The sequence below is a fragment of the Macrosteles quadrilineatus genome, unplaced genomic scaffold, assembly GCF_028750875.1.
Source record: "Macrosteles quadrilineatus isolate MER2022 unplaced genomic scaffold, UCM_ALF_1.0 Scaffold_1__1_contigs__length_201487025, whole genome shotgun sequence".
Taxonomy (NCBI): Eukaryota; Metazoa; Arthropoda; class Insecta; order Hemiptera; family Cicadellidae; genus Macrosteles; species Macrosteles quadrilineatus.
The window spans coordinates 25507994-25527528 of NW_026542594.1; the positions used below are offsets into that span (position 1 = coordinate 25507994).

Consider the following 19535-nt stretch of genomic DNA (forward strand, 5'->3'; position numbering starts at 1 on the left):
TCAAGAGAGGGTAAGCTGAAGAAATTGTTTATGTAGTTATAAACATATATAAAGATATTCCTTACTATTTTAAGAGCTAACAAAATATTTTTATAAGATAAACCACATCCATTACTAGTTATGCCCTTAATAATGTCATAAGTCTTTCAAAAGGCCTTATTGAGCTTGTCAGTTGTCTGGTTTATACAGATTTGTAAGACCTAATAACCAGCAAAGTTAAGCCTATAGTACAGGTAAAATAGGGTTTTATAAACAACAAAATTTGTACATTCATGAAATTTCACACGTAAGTTACTAATAATATGAGAAATGAAGATCCGACGAGTCCCCAAAATTTTGGGCGTCCTAAGGCCCTTTTTGGGGCCCTTTTTGATCCGAAGGGCCCTTGTTCCTGAATAATTTTGTTTTTACGTTTAAGGTCGAGTGAGGTGTGGTTTTCGATGGTTTTAGTTATTTTAAATCGATTGGGACTAGTTTTAAGTGTATTAAACCACTCCATACAGGGTGTTTCGAAATATTATTACTTTTAACGATATTTAAACATTTATTCATAAAGTAATGAAATTAGTTACCTCCATGCTCTATATAAAAGGGGATTATTTAAAACAATTGTAATTCTTTACTACGTAAGGGTAAAGGATAACAAGGAGTAAGAGAAAATATTAAGTACCCACGTCACAGCAAACCTGCAGACCTAGCGAATTCCGTTTTACTTACTTGATTTTCAATTAAATTTAAAATAGCATTGCGTTGAACGATTTCCTAGGTTTGCTGCTACAAGGAGGCTAATAAAACGTGTTAATAGAAAAATATTAATAGCCTAGTATAAAACAAATAAATTAGACAAGTTTGATCAAGATATATCTATTAACAAACAAACAAAATCAATTTACACTATTCTACATAAGAATAACATGGGAATTTTAAATTTAAAATTTTAGTATTTTTATCCGTAACTAATAACCATACAAAAACACATTAATATAGCCTACTAAATTATTTGTTTTTAAGCTATTTAAAATGTTCTGGAGAAAAATTGGGAAACTTTGTGTTTTAAGGGTAAAGTATGTAAGAAAACTTAATTTTTACCCCATAAACCTCGTTCCCATTGTTCAGGACAAAAATGCTTGTGCCGACGATGCTGTTCTGATGTCTTAGTGCTGTCCTGGTCGTCATAACCATCAAAGACAACCGTACTTGTATTGAATGAAAATAATTTTGAGGAACCTAAGATACAAGTTGCAAACGTCAGTATGTATGAAAGGTGTTTTTGCAACACATTGTTCGTGCTTTAAGATTGGTGTTGCGTGTTCTGCAATATGCAAGGTTTGTAAAGGGGAATCCCGCATGAACACCAACTTGGACAAAATCAGTAAAGATGGACAAGTTGCTAAAGAATAATAAAATTGTTAATGAGTCGTCTGAGAATAATTATTGTGATAATAAAATTGAAGAGAGAGATACTACGGAAATTGTAGAAAAATAGCATTAGTTTAAGTAAATTTTTAGTTTAAGTCATTTTAATATGTAATGTAAGGTTTTATACAAATACAATTGTTTTAATTTTTAATAAAAGTAAAAAAATAACTTAAATAACTACCTAAGAAAAATAGATATCAATTTTAAATTGGTCTTAATAGATTAGCATAAAAACACATTGAAAGATTATTCACATCACCTTAAAAGTTGTAATTTTTGCGTAGTAACCTATCTTATTTATAGTGTAAAACTTAATCCAAACCCTTTTACCCGCCATATAACCTAACACCCCTCCCTTATGGGGGATAACTTATCCCCCTTTAACTTCCCATATAGGAAATAAGCTATTACCGAAGGTCTTATGGTAAAACATAGACCCGAAACCGATTTACGTTTTCATTTCAATGCCCCCAGAAGCCTAAAGCACCATCCACTCAAAATATTATATATGTGTTTATATACATATATATAATATAAAATATCCATGTTATATAAGTGTCCGTAAACATGATAACTCAAGTAGTTTTGGTCTAATTTTAACAAACCCGGCATAATCGGTCCATGGAACAGGGTTTTATGTGGTAAAAATTTGTAATCTTCGACCCTCAAATCACAAAGTTTCCCAAATTTTCTCTAGAGCATTTTAAAGAGCTTAAAGAAAACAAATAATTTAGTATATTAACGTGTTTTGTAAGTGTATTAGTTACGAATGAAATTCAAAAATTGTAAATTTAAAATTCCATGTTATTCGGAGAATAGTGTAGAATGATTTTGATTGTTTGTTTATAGATATGTCTTAATAAAACTTGTCAAATTTATTTGTTTTATACTAGGCTATTACTATTAACACACTTTATTAGCCTCCTTTTAGCAGCAAACCAAAGTATTCATTAAACTCAATGCTATTTTAGATTTAATTGAAAATCAGGCAAAAACATTCGCTTAGTCTGCAGGTTTGCTGTGACGGGGGTATTTAATATTTTCTCTTACTCCTTGTGATCCTTCCCTCTTATATGGTAAAGAATTAAAGTTATTTTCAATAATCCCATTTATATAGAGCATGGGGGTAAAACTAATTTTACTACTTTATGAATAAATCTTTAAATATTGTAAAACACAGAGGATACGCGTCCGGTAACCAGACGTGGATTAGACGTCCGGTAGTGACGTCACCGGGCTTTGGGGTCCCGGAACGCCATTTCCACAACGATACGATGTTCTGCCAGCGTTGTTCGTGGTGTAGTGGATAGAGTGCTCGGCTGATATCCAAGAGGTCCCTGGTTCGATCCCCATCGGATAATTTAACTTTTTGTCACAGATTTTGCTTTGAATGTAATTTTTTCTTAACTGTACATCTTTTGTTAGAATTTTTGGCATTTATAATTTTATGTTATGAAGAAAATTGAACCTTCATTTGATTTTTTTATTATCAGCAAGTTAGGTTGGTTAGGTTAGGTTATGACAGTAACTGCCGGACGCCTAATCCACGTCCGGTTACCGGACGCGTATCCTCTGCGATTGTAAAAAGTATTAATATTTCGAAACACCCTGTATTGAGTGGTTTAATACACTTAAAACTAGTCCCAATCGATTTAAAATAACTAAAACCGTCGAAAACCACACCTCACTCGACCTTAAACGTAAAAACAAAATTATTTAGGAACAAGGGCCCTTCGGATCAAAAAGGGCCCCAAAAAGGGCCTTAGGACGCCCAAAATTTTGGGGACTCGTCGGATCTTCATTTCTCATATTATTAGTAACTTACGTGTGAAATTTCATGAATGTACAAATTTTGTTGTTTATATGGAGTGTTTTTGTATTATTTTACCTGTACTACTAAGTGTAGAGTTCAGTCAAATAAAACTTAAAGTTCATGTATGAAAATAGAAAGGCTGTTGCTGGCAGAAAAGGCTTTTGTGATCGTTATTTGACTTGTTAGGCGTATTGACCATCAGTGCAATGCAATGGTGTACTTTTATGGTGGTTGAGAGATTGACTCTCTTTTAAACAATATGGGTTAAAATTGGTACAGTAATATCAAAAACTATAAACAAACTCTATAACCAAAACTCTAGTAACTGCTCATTTCCAATCCTGCTTTTTTTTGTAGGCCATAGCTTCCATATTTCTATAACAATTTTCATAAATGATGTGTTATTTTAAAGCTTTTTTACCCACTACACGGGAAAAATATAGTCTACAAATGACTCATTTTTCAGTACCATTTTACGTTTATGGAACGTCATCCATAATCTCTTATTTTTTCTTTAATGTAGGTTTCAATGAATAAATGGTTATCTTGTGTCAAATGTGTTACTGACAGGAAACGGCTTATAGTTTTGATTCGGTTTTTTACCAAAGGGACGTAGAACACTCTGTTGTATCAATTGCACTCCAGCATAGTCAAACCTTAGTTAATAATGACTAACTTACTTAACTAGCTAACCTGGCGCACGGAATCGTGCGTTATCTAGACACAGGAGAAGCAGGACTTTTTATAGATTTTTTTGCGTTTTCAGGTATTTTGGTTTTGTTAGTAGAGTTGGGGATGGCGGAAAGCCTAATTGAGTTCGCAGTTTACGTGACAGTAAAAGTAGTCGCTTTGCCATTTTTTGTGTAAGTCGGTAAAAGATTCTCGTTTTGTTTGATTAATCTTCTTTAACTTAAATAATTCTTTCGGGTTTAATTTGATTCTATATAGAGTGCAATAATGATTTTGATTGTTTAAAAATCTGTAAATGATTCGACGTGTGCACCAAGTGTGTATTTCATGGACAAAGGCTGGTTCTTTGAACACTTTTCCAGCGAAACATAAGGACTGTGCTTAAGATTTACTGATGTTCATGACAAGCGAAGGAGGGAACAAATCTTTCAAGAGTAAAAGGAAGGAGATAATTAAATAGCTGCAGTTTGATCCAAGGAATCAGTATTTACTTGCCAGGTGATGGTGTTAAATCCCGATGATGACAATGATGCCATGATGACTGATGAGCCCCGACTACCTCACACCACACTCGATACATTTTATTAACACGCATACACGATAATCAAGACTGACGCCAAATCAGGATTTCTGAATAACATAACAATGGCGTTTTTCTTGAAATTGAGTATATGAGGTGGTAGACCGCTAACAGACAGGCTATTACAAAATTAGGTAAGATAACTATTTTGCCCAGTGTCACGTCGTTTTCCGAAGTACCTTATCGCAGTTTAATTATTGTTGGCACTGACCAGGAATATTGTCCATGATCGCGCTATACTATTAATTCCGTAGCAGTCTTAGTTTTTAAAACACAAAATGGCGCGGTCTTTGTTCTTAAGGATTGCATACACGTTCCCGTAAATATTAGCATCAGGATTGTCTGAACCAATTAGATTTTGTGGTACAGTATATCAATTACAACGTATCCAAATTCTGAGTTTCCAGCGTCCCATAACCGTCTCGCTAAGGGAAAAGCCTTCAATTCTCCTTTACATTTCAAAAATCTCATACTGTATTATTTATTTGTGTGATTGCTTGATATGGTGATTGGTTGTATGGCCGCGTAAAAACAACTATCACAAAACTCATACTGGACCATTCCAACTTAATATCTATCAATTCAAATTTTACTTCTCCACAAACCAAACATAAAAAACAATTAGTAATTCAGGGAATATACTATGTTTTAAAAGTGGAATTCCAGGTTTTTCCTGGATTTTAAAAGTTATTTCCTGGTTACCGTGAAAATGTTAAGCTGTAAGCTATAACCAATTAATTCAAGGTCTACAGCTTAAATGTGCTCTCATATATAAATTTGTATAATTCTTCCAAAGTTCAGTGAGCTAGTGTTGCAAAAATAATAATCCTTAATATCATTATCGTTTTTATTATCATCATAATTACATAAAAAACATTGTTTCCCGCGATGGTGGCGAAATCCTGAATATATCTTGCGGTTTGTATCATCGCCTCCCGCGGTCACGGAAACGTCAGCATAGTCATAGTCTTCTGTGATCGCGGCAAATGCACGAACCCGATCATCCTTACCTATTCGATATAATCAAATATTCTTTTAAATCATGATAAACATATTCAAAACTAATATCAAGAACGTCTGATCATTATTCTTGAGCACCTATCTTAAATAATCATACAGGAGACGAATGTAGTTGCCATCCCTTACAATGTATGGAAATCGATAAAAAATTATTGTTCCTTTGATATCCTGTTATTATTTTAGTTTCAGCAAACCAAAGATCTTGAATATACCAATATACCACAAATAGTATAAATACTGTATCTTAATATTTAAATTCGTGTAACCAAAATTGTCATGCAGTGAAACAACAAGTTTTAAACCACAAAAATAGAGTAGGCCTAAATATTGATCTTTTCAACTAATCTAATAAATCCTTACTAGGTGAACCAGCGCGAATTCGCACGAATAATAAATTAGGATATTATAGCAACGTCGTTAGAAGCTGCGTCGTTGAATCGACGTTGGTCTTGAGCTCGATCGTTGGCTATATGCATTCTAAGTTATTTTTGCTGTTCAGTAGTGCCAATTGATTGATAAATTGTGTCGTACACCTTATACATAAAAGCCTCCACTGTTATTTTCTTCAATTTTAGCTCGACCATTGCGAGCCCAGAGTTATACGATCTAATGTTCTCTTTGTAGTTTCTGCTCAAATGATTTGCTCCATTAAGTAGGCTCTGGATATAATAGCTTTCTCTGTATGGTGGTAGATTCACTTTCCCTTTATGGCAGCAGGAAGAAAATCCTTCGCCTCGTCCTCTTTGTTCTTCTTTAAAATGTAGCACACCACATTTCTGACATTTTAATGCCATTTCGCCTAGTGAATGCGGCTGAATTTTCGTATTTGTCAGTGTAATTTTGTAAGTACACGTTGCCACTAACTGTTCCAGCTCCTCGTCTGGGCTCCTCGCGTTTTGCATTGCGTGCTGTATGTTGACTCGCCGTGTCCGACCGGCAATATTTTTTTGTCGTGAAATGTAAAACTTTTCTTCCGTCATGTCCTATAGGTAACATTTCTTTGCCGGGTTTCTAATTATTTTTAAAAACATTCAAACTGTTTACATTTTAAAACCAAACAAAACAGCTGGGATTTTTAAACTTATATATTGACATCTGTTTCAGAATATAATAACATTAAAATCAATCACAATGTTATCCTTATGGAAGGAACTTTGAGGGCAGCCCACGCCCTTAAAAAGATATATTTCGAAAATCTAAAGCCAGTTTGCACATCTAGACACCTAGACAAACATTTTGGTATATAACATGTGGGGTTAAATCTTAAAACAAAAAAGCCTTATTGTTCACAAAGTTTCATGTCGCGTATTAAATATATAGATGGCACATGTTTCTACCAATTTCAATTTTGATTTAATTTGTTAGTGCTATTTAAAATGTTAGTGTAAATTTCAAAGTATTCATATAAACATTTATTTTCCCCATAAGGATAACACAGGATCTTTGAAGGCCACAGGGGCAGAGCCCTGATCAAATTTCAAAAAGGTCTTGTTTGATGGCAAATGTACGTGCCACAACCTACCCAACGACACCTTAAACTTGATGATTGGACGCGTAGCAGCTTCAAAACAATCATCCCAAAATTCATGTTGGCCTATTGAATATATAGATTTTACATACACAATAAATTGCAAACCTTATTCCTTGTTAATTACTACAAACTAGCATTAAATTAAATCAAATATCTGATATTTCCACAAAGCCATGGTTCGTATACTTGAGGTGGAACACAGAGAATCAGCTTTATGGGGCCTCTCTCTAAGGCTCTAAGTGTAAGGCGGGTTACAAACTGGTGCGACGAAAGATGTATGGAGTAAAAGTGCAGCGTGCATATTTTTGCAACTCGCAACCAGCTCGCAACATGCAAGTCGGATGCCTGTGGCAAGCGCTTACACTCTATGCTAGTCATAAAATCATGCTAGACGCTAACAAAGGAGAATTTCGAGTTGAAGACAAGATGTCAAATGGTGAGGACAAATCTTTGTTATTGCTCAGTTGCTACAGCCCTCCAGGCCTTGTTTTGTTCATTTCTATTGCTGTGAGATTTCAGACGATGATGGTTGCACAGATCAGAAAACTCCTCCAGCTCCACAAATAGGACAAACTCACGATTTACTAACATGGCTCCTAGGTTGTTGTTTGGCAAAGGCACATTCTCTCGTTACAATACAACACAATACTCAGCCTATGAAGATTCAACTGACAAGAATTGGTTACTGTACATGTGTCGGTGCTGCATGAAATTGTGCGACTCTCAAAACACAGACTGGTTGGTTTTGCGTATCAAGTGCACGGTTCAAGTCACATCAAGGTGTTACCCGCCTAAAAAAATCACTAACACTTTTAAATGTTTAATCTTAAAAGTAAAATAAAACTTCAAATAAATGCTGGTGAAGAATAATACTGTTTATTTTTTTATTGTAGCATAATTTGTATCAATGGCAAGGGGGGGGGGAGGAAATGAGAAGGATAGCCTATTGATTACTGACTAATGGAGAGTAGAAAAGAAGGTCTCTTGCTATAAGGGACCTTCTCCTTATAGCAAGAGACCTTCTTCTGATTATAATGTTTTTCTCACCAGTTTCCAAGCTCTTCTCCAAGAACCTGTAGGGATGGTGGGTGTTGGGCCATTGATTCCCTGCTTCAAGAAGTAGTCATGCTTTGAAGTGATCCATCTGAAAAAACCAAAATATCATTGGAATATTTCTTGTATACTATAATCCTTACCTTTGTTTGATTTAATGTTTTTTTTATATTAGAGTAGGGGCACAACTGGTCTGATGGGGGGAACTTATGTTCTCGAGGCTGAAGTTTAAAACACCGCCAATCACCAATACTTTCTTATAGGTTTCTTACATCCTATTATGATTTGGCTGTAGACACTTGAAAGGTTCATGTTTTATGTTTTATGTTCCAAAATGGTTGACTGTGTATTGATGACTGTTCTTCCTGACTTACAGGTTTTTTTTATAACTTCCACATTATTATTACAAAATATGTTTACTTAATCAGTGGCAAGTGTAAAAATGTAAAGATAAGGAATCAGAGATGCATTAAACTTACACAAATACTATATTTACTATTAGGTAAATTATTTTCCCTGATTTTTTCCCGCAGGGGGCCCACGCTTGCGTGGGTACGTGGCCTGGCGACCACGCGGACCCTAGCTCTCCCAGAGGGGAGGTAATTGCCCGGTGTTGGAACCGGCACTTCAGGTAGGCCACAAGCTATGGACGACTGGGCAAGCCAGCCTCTTTGGGTTGTACCCAAAGTGAGAGTTCCCAGTGACATTTCCTCCATTCAGGGTGGTGGGGTGTTCAGCTCTGCTAGTGTTGATTAAGTTCATAGATCTTTCACCTGCCTGTAGCTTGTGGTTGTGACTTGAGTTCTTCGGGCTCGTCCTACCTGTTGTGTTCGACTGACATTTTGTGAGGCATATCCTCGACTTTGGAAGTAGCCTCGTCCTGGGAGGTGAAAAACCTAGCCCCCAAAGGGGAGGTAACTGCTCGGTGTTGGTATCGGCATTTTCAAGTAGGCCACAGACATGGACGACTGGGCATTGGGTCCCAGTGACATTCCTTTATCCAGGATGGAGGGGTGTTTAGCTCTAGGAGAGATGGAAGTGCATCATATTCTCTAACCTACCTGTGTCTGTGGTTCTTTGGGTTTCGGCCTGCTTGTTGTGTGCGACCAGCATTCAGTGTGGCAAATCCTCGACTTTGGAAGTAGCCTTTCCTGGAGGTGAAAACGGGCAAGTACCCGTAGCTCACGGGGACACTCAAGGGCAACTTTCCGCAGTGTGAGGGTAACGGTTTGTAGTCACTTATGCAAACCAATCCCTGTCTCTGAGCACGGACGGTATGGTTATCTTGAGTGTGGGAGGTTCTTCCCGGAACCTCAATTGAGTCAAGGGTGTCGCCACCTCTGGTGGATAGGTTCATCCGGGTGGGTCCCACTTCTATACCTGCCTCCTTTTGGGAAACCCTGATGGCCTGGCAGTGATGTTGGGTCTGACGGGCAAACGAAGTAGATCGGGTGCTGGGTCCGAGCCCGCCAGGGGTATCTGGGGATCTATCGCTCTGGTTATCTCTGGTTTCCCAGCAACTGGGTAAGGCCTCGATCGGGTAGTGGTGTAAATGGGAGGTTGGGGTTCCCCCCGTCAGCCTGCTGACGGTCCCCTTCCTTCTGGCTATTGATGGCGGGTTTGCCTGTCAGGGATTAGATAGGTCCCGAGTGTTACTTGCACTAAATGCGTCGGGGCGCTCTACTATGGTCCTCTAGGTCCCGACCTAGTGGAACCCAGGTGGAGTGACGCTTAAACAAGTAGCCGGAAACCCTGGTTAGGATTGAGGGGCAACCCTCTTTCCGAAGGGTCTGCTTCGGCAGCCGGTGAGCCTGATGACCTAAAGTCATCCGCCCATGATGTGCAAAAGGTTGATGCGTAAGCTTCGGCCTACATCATGGGGCCCGGGTAAGTCTCACGATAGGTACCGGGTATGTAGTCAGGGGGCTTCGGCTCTCATGACAAATATTGAAATTGAAAACAAAAATTGAAATTGATGTTTTGATAATCATATTAGTTTTGTCTGCCGTCTTTAATGCTAAATTAATAATTTACACTTTTCATAGTATACTGTAGATATATATTTCAAAAGACTATTGATAAGGCCAAACAATATTTATACAGTTTATAACAGCTGATCTTAGTGTTGATAATGATTTATTGTGAGTGAATCTGGAAGAATTTGTGATTTAATTAAAAGAACCTTTGTTACCTAGTGTTGACGGTGGTCAATCACTAGCTCATGTTCTTCAAGTTATTTTTGTAAAGTGAAATTGAATTGAATTGTAAAATAAAAGATAAAAAATATCTAGTACATGTTTATTGAAAGTAGCAGTGGACTGTAATAATTATAAGTTTGTTTTTAAAATATGTATAAACAAACAAAACATATGATTTGAATCACACATTGATAAATATAGTCTTTTTGAGAAATAATTGTATATAGGCTATAAGCGTTTTGGGACGTTCTTGGTGACAAAACATTACAGTTATCAGTCAATGGTCCATCTCTTAGAGAAACTAAATTAGGATGGTTAGTCACAGGGAATGTAGAAGTAAGAAAACACGTTTCTGACGACAATCATACATACTTTGTATCATCTCTAGACTTGTTAAACAGTAATATTCAACGTTTCTGGGAATTAGAAGATTATCAATCTCAATCCACTTTAACTGGGGAGGATCTTCTTTGTGAAGAACATTATGAATCTACAACCATGCGCGACACAAGCGGTAGATACGTCGTAAAGATTCCTTTAAAGGATACTGTTTCCGATCTAGGTGATAACAAACAAATCGCTTTCAAACGGTTTGCTACTCTTGAAAACAGACTTGCCAAAAACTTTAAGTTGTACAATGACTACAGGGATTTTATGAGTGAATATGAAAGGCTAGGTCACATGCAATGTATTGGGGAACTCAGTTCAGCTAGCATGCCTCATAAAAGTTTATCACAATCATATTTTATTCCACACCATGCTGTTATTAAGGAATCATCTACCACAACAAAATTACGTGTTGTTTTTGACGCTTCTGCTAAATCTTCAACTGGTCTTTCACTTAATGATGTTTCAATGAATGGCCCCAGAGTACAAGATGAACTATTTTCTATTATTTCCCGATTCAGAATGCATAAATACGTCTTCACAGCTGACATTGAGAAAATGTATCGTCAGATACAAATCGATCCCTCTCAACACAGCCTTCAATCCATTTTGTGGAGATCACACACTTCTGAACCAATTAAGGTCTTTCAACTAAAGACAGTCACTTATGGAACCAAAAGCGCTCCATATCTAGCAACCCGAGCACTCCAACAACTTGCACTAGATGAAGTTTCAATTTTTCCAATCGCGTGCAAAACATTGCACAGTGATTTCTATGTCGATGATGTTCTAAGTGGAGCACATACAATCGAATCAGCACTACGTCTTCAAAGTGATCTTATAGAACTGCTATCCAAGGGTGGTTTTCATTTAAGAAAGTGGTCATCAAATCATGTTGATTTACTAAAGAACGTTCCTGAATCAGATATTGAAGCTCATCCTGAACACAATTTAGACATAAACAACTCAATAGTCAAAACACTGGGTCTAATGTGGGATACCGCTCATGATGTATTCAAATATTCACTATCACAAGATACTCAAACACAAAACATTACAAAACGTCAAGTTCTGTCGGAAATAGCCAAGATATTTGATCCTTTGGGATTAATTGGACCTGTCATTCTCTTAGCTAAACTTATAATGCAACAACTGTGGAAGGAAAACTTAGATCGGAAACAGTATCCTTTAAAGGAATCTTTACGACGTATCTACCGCTTGTGTCGCGCATGGTTGTAGATTCATAATGTTCTTCACAAAGAAGATCCTCCCCAGTTAAAGTGGATTGAGATTGATAATCTTCTAATTCCCAGAAACGTTGAATATTACTGTTTAACAAGTCTAGAGATGATACAAAGTATGTATGATTGTCGTCAGAAACGTGTTTTCTTACTTCTACATTCCCTGTGACTAACCATCCTACTTTAGTTTCTCTAAGAGATGGACCATTGACTGATAACTGTAATGTTTTGTCACCAAGAACGTCCCAAAACGCTTGAGCCCCTAGGATCATGTCTATTTTTGATGGGTTATAATAATAAGGATCTGCAAGAGCGACATCAGGGGGAATCTGAGTTGAATGATTGAATAAAACACTCCCTGGTAACTTTTCTGTAAGTTTGGGAAGAATTAGAAAGTCCATTTGTGTAGTGAATTCAGAATTTCTAGAATTGACTGTAACATTTACGACATGATTGACAGAAGTTGTATTACAATTAATGCCTGTTATTGAAACTGAAGCCTGTCTTTTGTTTACTTGTAATCGCTTACAGAGTGATTCTGAAATGAAGTTTGATTGTGATCCACAATCAAGTAATGCCTTACATGAAACAATCTTACCTCTAGGACTGATGACATCAACAATAGCTGTAGAAAGGATAGTCTGAGTTGGTCTGCTAGAGGATTGATCATTGGCTGATGCGCCTACAGAAATAACCTGTTTATTATCCCCAGTGAATAACTGTTTGTTATCTGAGTGTGGTTGACTGTTCTTACCACAACTGTCTTTAGGAATTGATACTGACTTAAGGCAAAGTAAAGTGTTGTGTCTTCTTCCACAAGATTTGCAAACACTCTTACTTTTACACTGATTAGTTTTGTGAAATTTCAGACAGTTGTTACACAAATTTAAGCTTCTTACCTTGTTTATTCTATCAGGTATTGCTAGGTTGTGAAATTGTTCACATTGAAATAAAAAATGTGAGGACTGGCACAGTTCACATTTAGGTTCTGAAGATGACAAGCATGGCTGTCGTGATGACCATGACTTGTTTTGAAACCCAGAAGCAGAAGTAGGTTTATGTTTGACAGAGTTAACATCATTATGTTTAGGCAGTGGAGCAACTAAAGGCTTACTGTTATTGTAATGAAGAGAGTCAAGTATATGAAACCTATGATTTAAGAAATCATTTAGGTCTTGCATTGTTGGAAAGCTATTAGGCTTAAGATTATCTTGCCAATTCCTGAATGTGACAGGATCAAATTTGGAAGAAATCAAATGAATAAGTAGAGTATCCCATTTGTCAGTGGGTTCTCCAAGTGCATTCAATGCACGAATGTGCTTGTTGGAACTGTTGATCAGCTCTCTTAAAGATTGGACAGATTCTTTTTCTAACTTTGGTAGATTGAACAGAGAGTGAACATGTTTTTGAACTATTAATGTTTTGTTGTTATACCTCTCTTGAATGAGGTTCCAAGCTACTGCATAGTTAGTGGAAGTTAACTCCAAAGATGAAATTACGTCAAAAGCTTCCTTTTTCAAACAAGATTTAAGGTAGTGCAATTTTTCAACGTCTGTTAGAGATTCATTGTTATGGATCATCACCGAAAACATATCAGAAAACGGAAACCAATCGTCAAAAGATCCATCAAAGGATGGTAGATTTAATACCGGTAGGTTTAGTTTAGGCCCTGAAACCTTGTCTGAAGTTTTCATTTGAATTGAAGTATTCTGATTGTTCGTAGTGAATGATTTGGCCTTACCTATTATTTTGTAGTATGCCGATTCAAAGGTTTCCCTTTCTACCTGTTGGGCATCCTCGTCATCCTCCAGTTCGATCTCCTGTTGGATGAGGTCGAATTTGTCAATAAGTGTCTCTGCCTTGGGAAGCCTGACGCATAGTTCATTCAAAAATCCGGGAGAATCAATGGAATTTTCCAAGAAATGTTCAAATCTTGTTAGTTGTGCCTTGATTGTGCTTCTTTTCTTTATTAATGCATCCATTTTGTCTTGGAAAATGCTAGTTGCTAGCTATGTACTTTTGTCAAGTTGTTGATTGAAAAATTGAAAAAAATACTTTACTGAAAATAATAAAAACTGTAATGAATCATACTGGATTAAAATCCGGCTCGTTTTGACCAAAATGTAAAGTGAAATTGAATTGAATTGTAAAATAAAAGATAAAAAATATCTAGTACATGTTTATTGAAAGTAGCAGTGGACTGTAATAATTATAAGTTTGTTTTTAAAATATGTATAAACAAACAAAACATATGATTTGAATCACACATTGATAAATATAGTCTTTTTGAGAAATAATTGTATATAGGCTATAAGCGTTTTGGGACGTTCTTGGTGACAAAACATTACAGTTATCAGTCAATGGTCCATCTCTTAGAGAAACTAAATTAGGATGGTTAGTCACAGGGAATGTAGAAGTAAGAAAACACGTTTCTGACGACAATCATACATACTTTGTATCATCTCTAGACTTGTTAAACAGTAATATTCAACGTTTCTGGGAATTAGAAGATTATCAATCTCAATCCACTTTAACTGGGGAGGATCTTCTTTGTGAAGAACATTATGAATCTACAACCATGCGCGACACAAGCGGTAGATACGTCGTAAAGATTCCTTTAAAGGATACTGTTTCCGATCTAGGTGATAACAAACAAATCGCTTTCAAACGGTTTGCTACTCTTGAAAACAGACTTGCCAAAAACTTTAAGTTGTACAATGACTACAGGGATTTTATGAGTGAATATGAAAGGCTAGGTCACATGCAATGTATTGGGGAACTCAGTTCAGCTAGCATGCCTCATAAAAGTTTATCACAATCATATTTTATTCCACACCATGCTGTTATTAAGGAATCATCTACCACAACAAAATTACGTGTTGTTTTTGACGCTTCTGCTAAATCTTCAACTGGTCTTTCACTTAATGATGTTTCAATGAATGGCCCCAGAGTACAAGATGAACTATTTTCTATTATTTCCCGATTCAGAATGCATAAATACGTCTTCACAGCTGACATTGAGAAAATGTATCGTCAGATACAAATCGATCCCTCTCAACACAGCCTTCAATCCATTTTGTGGAGATCACACACTTCTGAACCAATTAAGGTCTTTCAACTAAAGACAGTCACAGTGATTTCTATGTCGATGATGTTCTAAGTGGAGCACATACAATCGAATCAGCACTACGTCTTCAAAGTGATCTTATAGAACTGCTATCCAAGGGTGGTTTTCATTTAAGAAAGTGGTCATCAAATCATGTTGATTTACTAAAGAACGTTCCTGAATCAGATATTGAAGCTCATCCTGAACACAATTTAGACATAAACAACTCAATAGTCAAAACACTGGGTCTAATGTGGGATACCGCTCATGATGTATTCAAATATTCACTATCACAAGATACTCAAACACAAAACATTACAAAACGTCAAGTTCTGTCGGAAATAGCCAAGATATTTGATCCTTTGGGATTAATTGGACCTGTCATTCTCTTAGCTAAACTTATAATGCAACAACTGTGGAAGGAAAACTTAGATCGGAAACAGTATCCTTTAAAGGAATCTTTACGACGTATCTACCGCTTGTGTCGCGCATGGTTGTAGATTCATAATGTTCTTCACAAAGAAGATCCTCCCCAGTTAAAGTGGATTGAGATTGATAATCTTCTAATTCCCAGAAACGTTGAATATTACTGTTTAACAAGTCTAGAGATGATACAAAGTATGTATGATTGTCGTCAGAAACGTGTTTTCTTACTTCTACATTCCCTGTGACTAACCATCCTACTTTAGTTTCTCTAAGAGATGGACCATTGACTGATAACTGTAATGTTTTGTCACCAAGAACGTCCCAAAACGCTTGAGCCCCTAGGATCATGTCTATTTTTGATGGGTTATAATAATAAGGATCTGCAAGAGCGACATCAGGGGGAATCTGAGTTGAATGATTGAATAAAACACTCCCTGGTAACTTTTCTGTAAGTTTGGGAAGAATTAGAAAGTCCATTTGTGTAGTGAATTCAGAATTTCTAGAATTGACTGTAACATTTACGACATGATTGACAGAAGTTGTATTACAATTAATGCCTGTTATTGAAACTGAAGCCTGTCTTTTGTTTACTTGTAATCGCTTACAGAGTGATTCTGAAATGAAGTTTGATTGTGATCCACAATCAAGTAATGCCTTACATGAAACAATCTTACCTCTAGGACTGATGACATCAACAATAGCTGTAGAAAGGATAGTCTGAGTTGGTCTGCTAGAGGATTGATCATTGGCTGATGCGCCTACAGAAATAACCTGTTTATTATCCCCAGTGGATAACTGTTTGTTATCTGAGTGTGGTTGACTGTTCTTACCACAACTGTCTTTAGGAATTGATACTGACTTAAGGCAAAGTAAAGTGTTGTGTCTTCTTCCACAAGATTTGCAAACACTCTTACTTTTACACTGATTAGTTTTGTGAAATTTCAGACAGTTGTTACACAAATTTAAGCTTCTTACCTTGTTTATTCTATCAGGTATTGCTAGGTTGTGAAATTGTTCACATTGAAATAAAAAATGTGAGGACTGGCACAGTTCACATTTAGGTTCTGAAGATGACAAGCATGGCTGTCGTGATGACCATGACTTGTTTTGAAACCCAGAAGCAGAAGTAGGTTTATGTTTGACAGAGTTAACATCATTATGTTTAGGCAGTGGAGCAACTAAAGGCTTACTGTTATTGTAATGAAGAGAGTCAAGTATATGAAACCTATGATTTAAGAAATCATTTAGGTCTTGCATTGTTGGAAAGCTATTAGGCTTAAGATTATCTTGCCAATTCCTGAATGTGACAGGATCAAATTTGGAAGAAATCAAATGAATAAGTAGAGTATCCCATTTGTCAGTGGGTTCTCCAAGTGCATTCAATGCACGAATGTGCTTGTTGGAACTGTTGATCAGCTCTCTTAAAGATTGGACAGATTCTTTTTCTAACTTTGGTAGATTGAACAGAGAGTGAACATGTTTTTGAACTATTAATGTTTTGTTGTTATACCTCTCTTGAATGAGGTTCCAAGCTACTGCATAGTTAGTGGAAGTTAACTCCAAAGATGAAATTACGTCAAAAGCTTCCTTTTTCAAACAAGATTTAAGGTAGTGCAATTTTTCAACGTCTGTTAGAGATTCATTGTTATGGATCATCACCGAAAACATATCAGAAAACGGAAACCAATCGTCAAAAGATCCATCAAAGGATGGTAGATTTAATACCGGTAGGTTTAGTTTAGGCCCTGAAACCTTGTCTGAAGTTTTCATTTGAATTGAAGTATTCTGATTGTTCGTAGTGAATGATTTGGCCTTACCTATTATTTTGTAGTATGCCGATTCAAAGGTTTCCCTTTCTACCTGTTGGGCATCCTCGTCATCCTCCAGTTCGATCTCCTGTTGGATGAGGTCGAATTTGTCAATAAGTGTCTCTGCCTTGGGAAGCCTGACGCATAGTTCATTCAAAAATCCGGGAGAATCAATGGAATTTTCCAAGAAATGTTCAAATCTTGTTAGTTGTGCCTTGATTGTGCTTCTTTTCTTTATTAATGCATCCATTTTGTCTTGGAAAATGCTAGTTGCTAGCTATGTACTTTTGTCAAGTTGTTGATTGAAAAATTGAAAAAAATACTTTACTGAAAATAATAAAAACTGTAATGAATCATACTGGATTAAAATCCGGCTCGTTTTGACCAAAATGTAAAGTGAAATTGAATTGAATTGTAAAATAAAAGATAAAAAATATCTAGTACATGTTTATTGAAAGTAGCAGTGGACTGTAATAATTATAAGTTTGTTTTTAAAATATGTATAAACAAACAAAACATATGATTTGAATCACACATTGATAAATATAGTTTTTTTGAGAAATAATTGTATATAGGCTATGTAAATTATGTGTTTTTACACAATTTTTGTATTACTATTTATATCATTTGCTTATTGTTCAACTTGAACAGATTGTAAATCAAATAAAGTTAAAAAAAAATTAAAAGAACCTAAAAAGTTGATTTAAAATTTAATTAGTAGTTTTGCAGCTTCAAGATTGAAATTTAAATTGTCAAAAATAAAGAAAAATATATGTAAATAAGGGAGTTGAAGTTAATAATGTATGCGAAATTGTTATTTTAAAATTTGCTAAGAGTCTACACAAGATTTAAAATTAATCAAAACCAAAATGGTGGTTTTCACTACTTACCATATTATCAAAAACCATAAATGTTTCAATAAAGATATTGAATTTTGTTTTTAAAAGCGTTGGCGTTGGCGGATGTGTAACAATTTAATACGACAGATGTACAGATCAAAATGTTTCTATTTCGTGTCCTCTTCCCGTTGCAGAGTTCCGGTACGGTACAACAGCTAGTTCTAATTAAAAGTCTTTTTCGTCATACTGCAGCAATAACAGCGTTTTAGCGAATTTCCCCTATAGGGAATAAGCTTTTACCGTAGTACTCATCGTAAGACCTGGACCCGGGACCGATTTATTTTTTCGTTTTGAGGTTCCTAGAGGCCAAAAACACCATCCGTTCAAATTCATATATATTCAAATTTATATATGTATCCGTTAGCGCGATAACTCGAGCAAAAATCGTCCGATTTTGATGAAATTTGGTACAAACGTGTAAACCTACGTTTATTTGAACGAGTTCGCGAACCAGCATGATCGGACTATGGGAACAGGGGTTTATGGGGGTTTTATGGGGTAAAAATTGGTTTTCCCCATTTTTGACTCTAAAAACTTAAAATTTAGCATTTTCTTTCCGAACCATTTTGTAGAGTTTAAAAATCAAATAATTTAGTATAATGAAGCGTTATTATACGCCTAGGCCAAATGGTTACGGAGAAAATTCTAAAAAAGTGTAAATTTCAAATTCCCATGTTATTTTTATGGAGAAAATGAAATAAATGAACCCATCAGCGACACAATCTCGAACACTGTAGTAACCCTTGGCCAAGAGTATTTTTTTTTCGATTTGCTTTTTAAAGCTGTTCAAGTACGACTCCAGCTGAAGGGAGGGAGGGAGGAGATTAAAAAGTTTTGCCATTGTAACGAAAGTGTCTCTTGAAAAATGTAGTTGAATGAGATGGCAATTTAAGATGAGAATTGTTACGTTGTGAATAGGAATGTGTAAGTGAAGATTGATATTGGTGTAAGTTTTTTTTATGAGAATCAAAGTTTCCAAAATGTATATTGAGGGAAATGTTAAAATTAGTTATGAAATAAAGTACTGTATTGCCTGCAAGATGTTCTTCTTTTCAAACCAAAGACTGCCCTAACTGCCCTCTTCTGGAGTCGGAAAAGGAAAGACGTTTTCCAACACTCACACCCCCACACCGGCACCTACGTATATCAGGTGCGGGAAACCACTCCATAATATGCTGTAATTAGAACATCACATTTTGCAAACTTAGAAAGTTGGCGGAGAAGATTCCCGAAGAAATCCTTCTACACACAGTGTCATTAAGGGAATGAAATCGCAGGTTTCTATCGAGCACCAATCCCAAGAACTTGAACCTGATCAGTTGCTTCGAGCTCAACTTCATTCAAAAGGAAATTGCTTTTGTTTT

General features: G+C 36.0%; 1 protein-coding gene across 1 annotated transcript in view; it reads right to left on the reverse strand.

The window, feature by feature from the left end:
- The window catches only part of LOC128982112 (cytochrome P450 3A11-like), a 68049-nt gene that overhangs the window by 37482 nt on the left and 11032 nt on the right, over window positions 1-19535 (reverse strand). The window contains exon 2 of the mRNA XM_054401165.1: window positions 8101-8197. Within this exon, the coding sequence (XP_054257140.1) occupies window positions 8101-8197 (97 nt within the window). The remainder of the gene's footprint in view (window positions 1-8100; window positions 8198-19535) is intronic.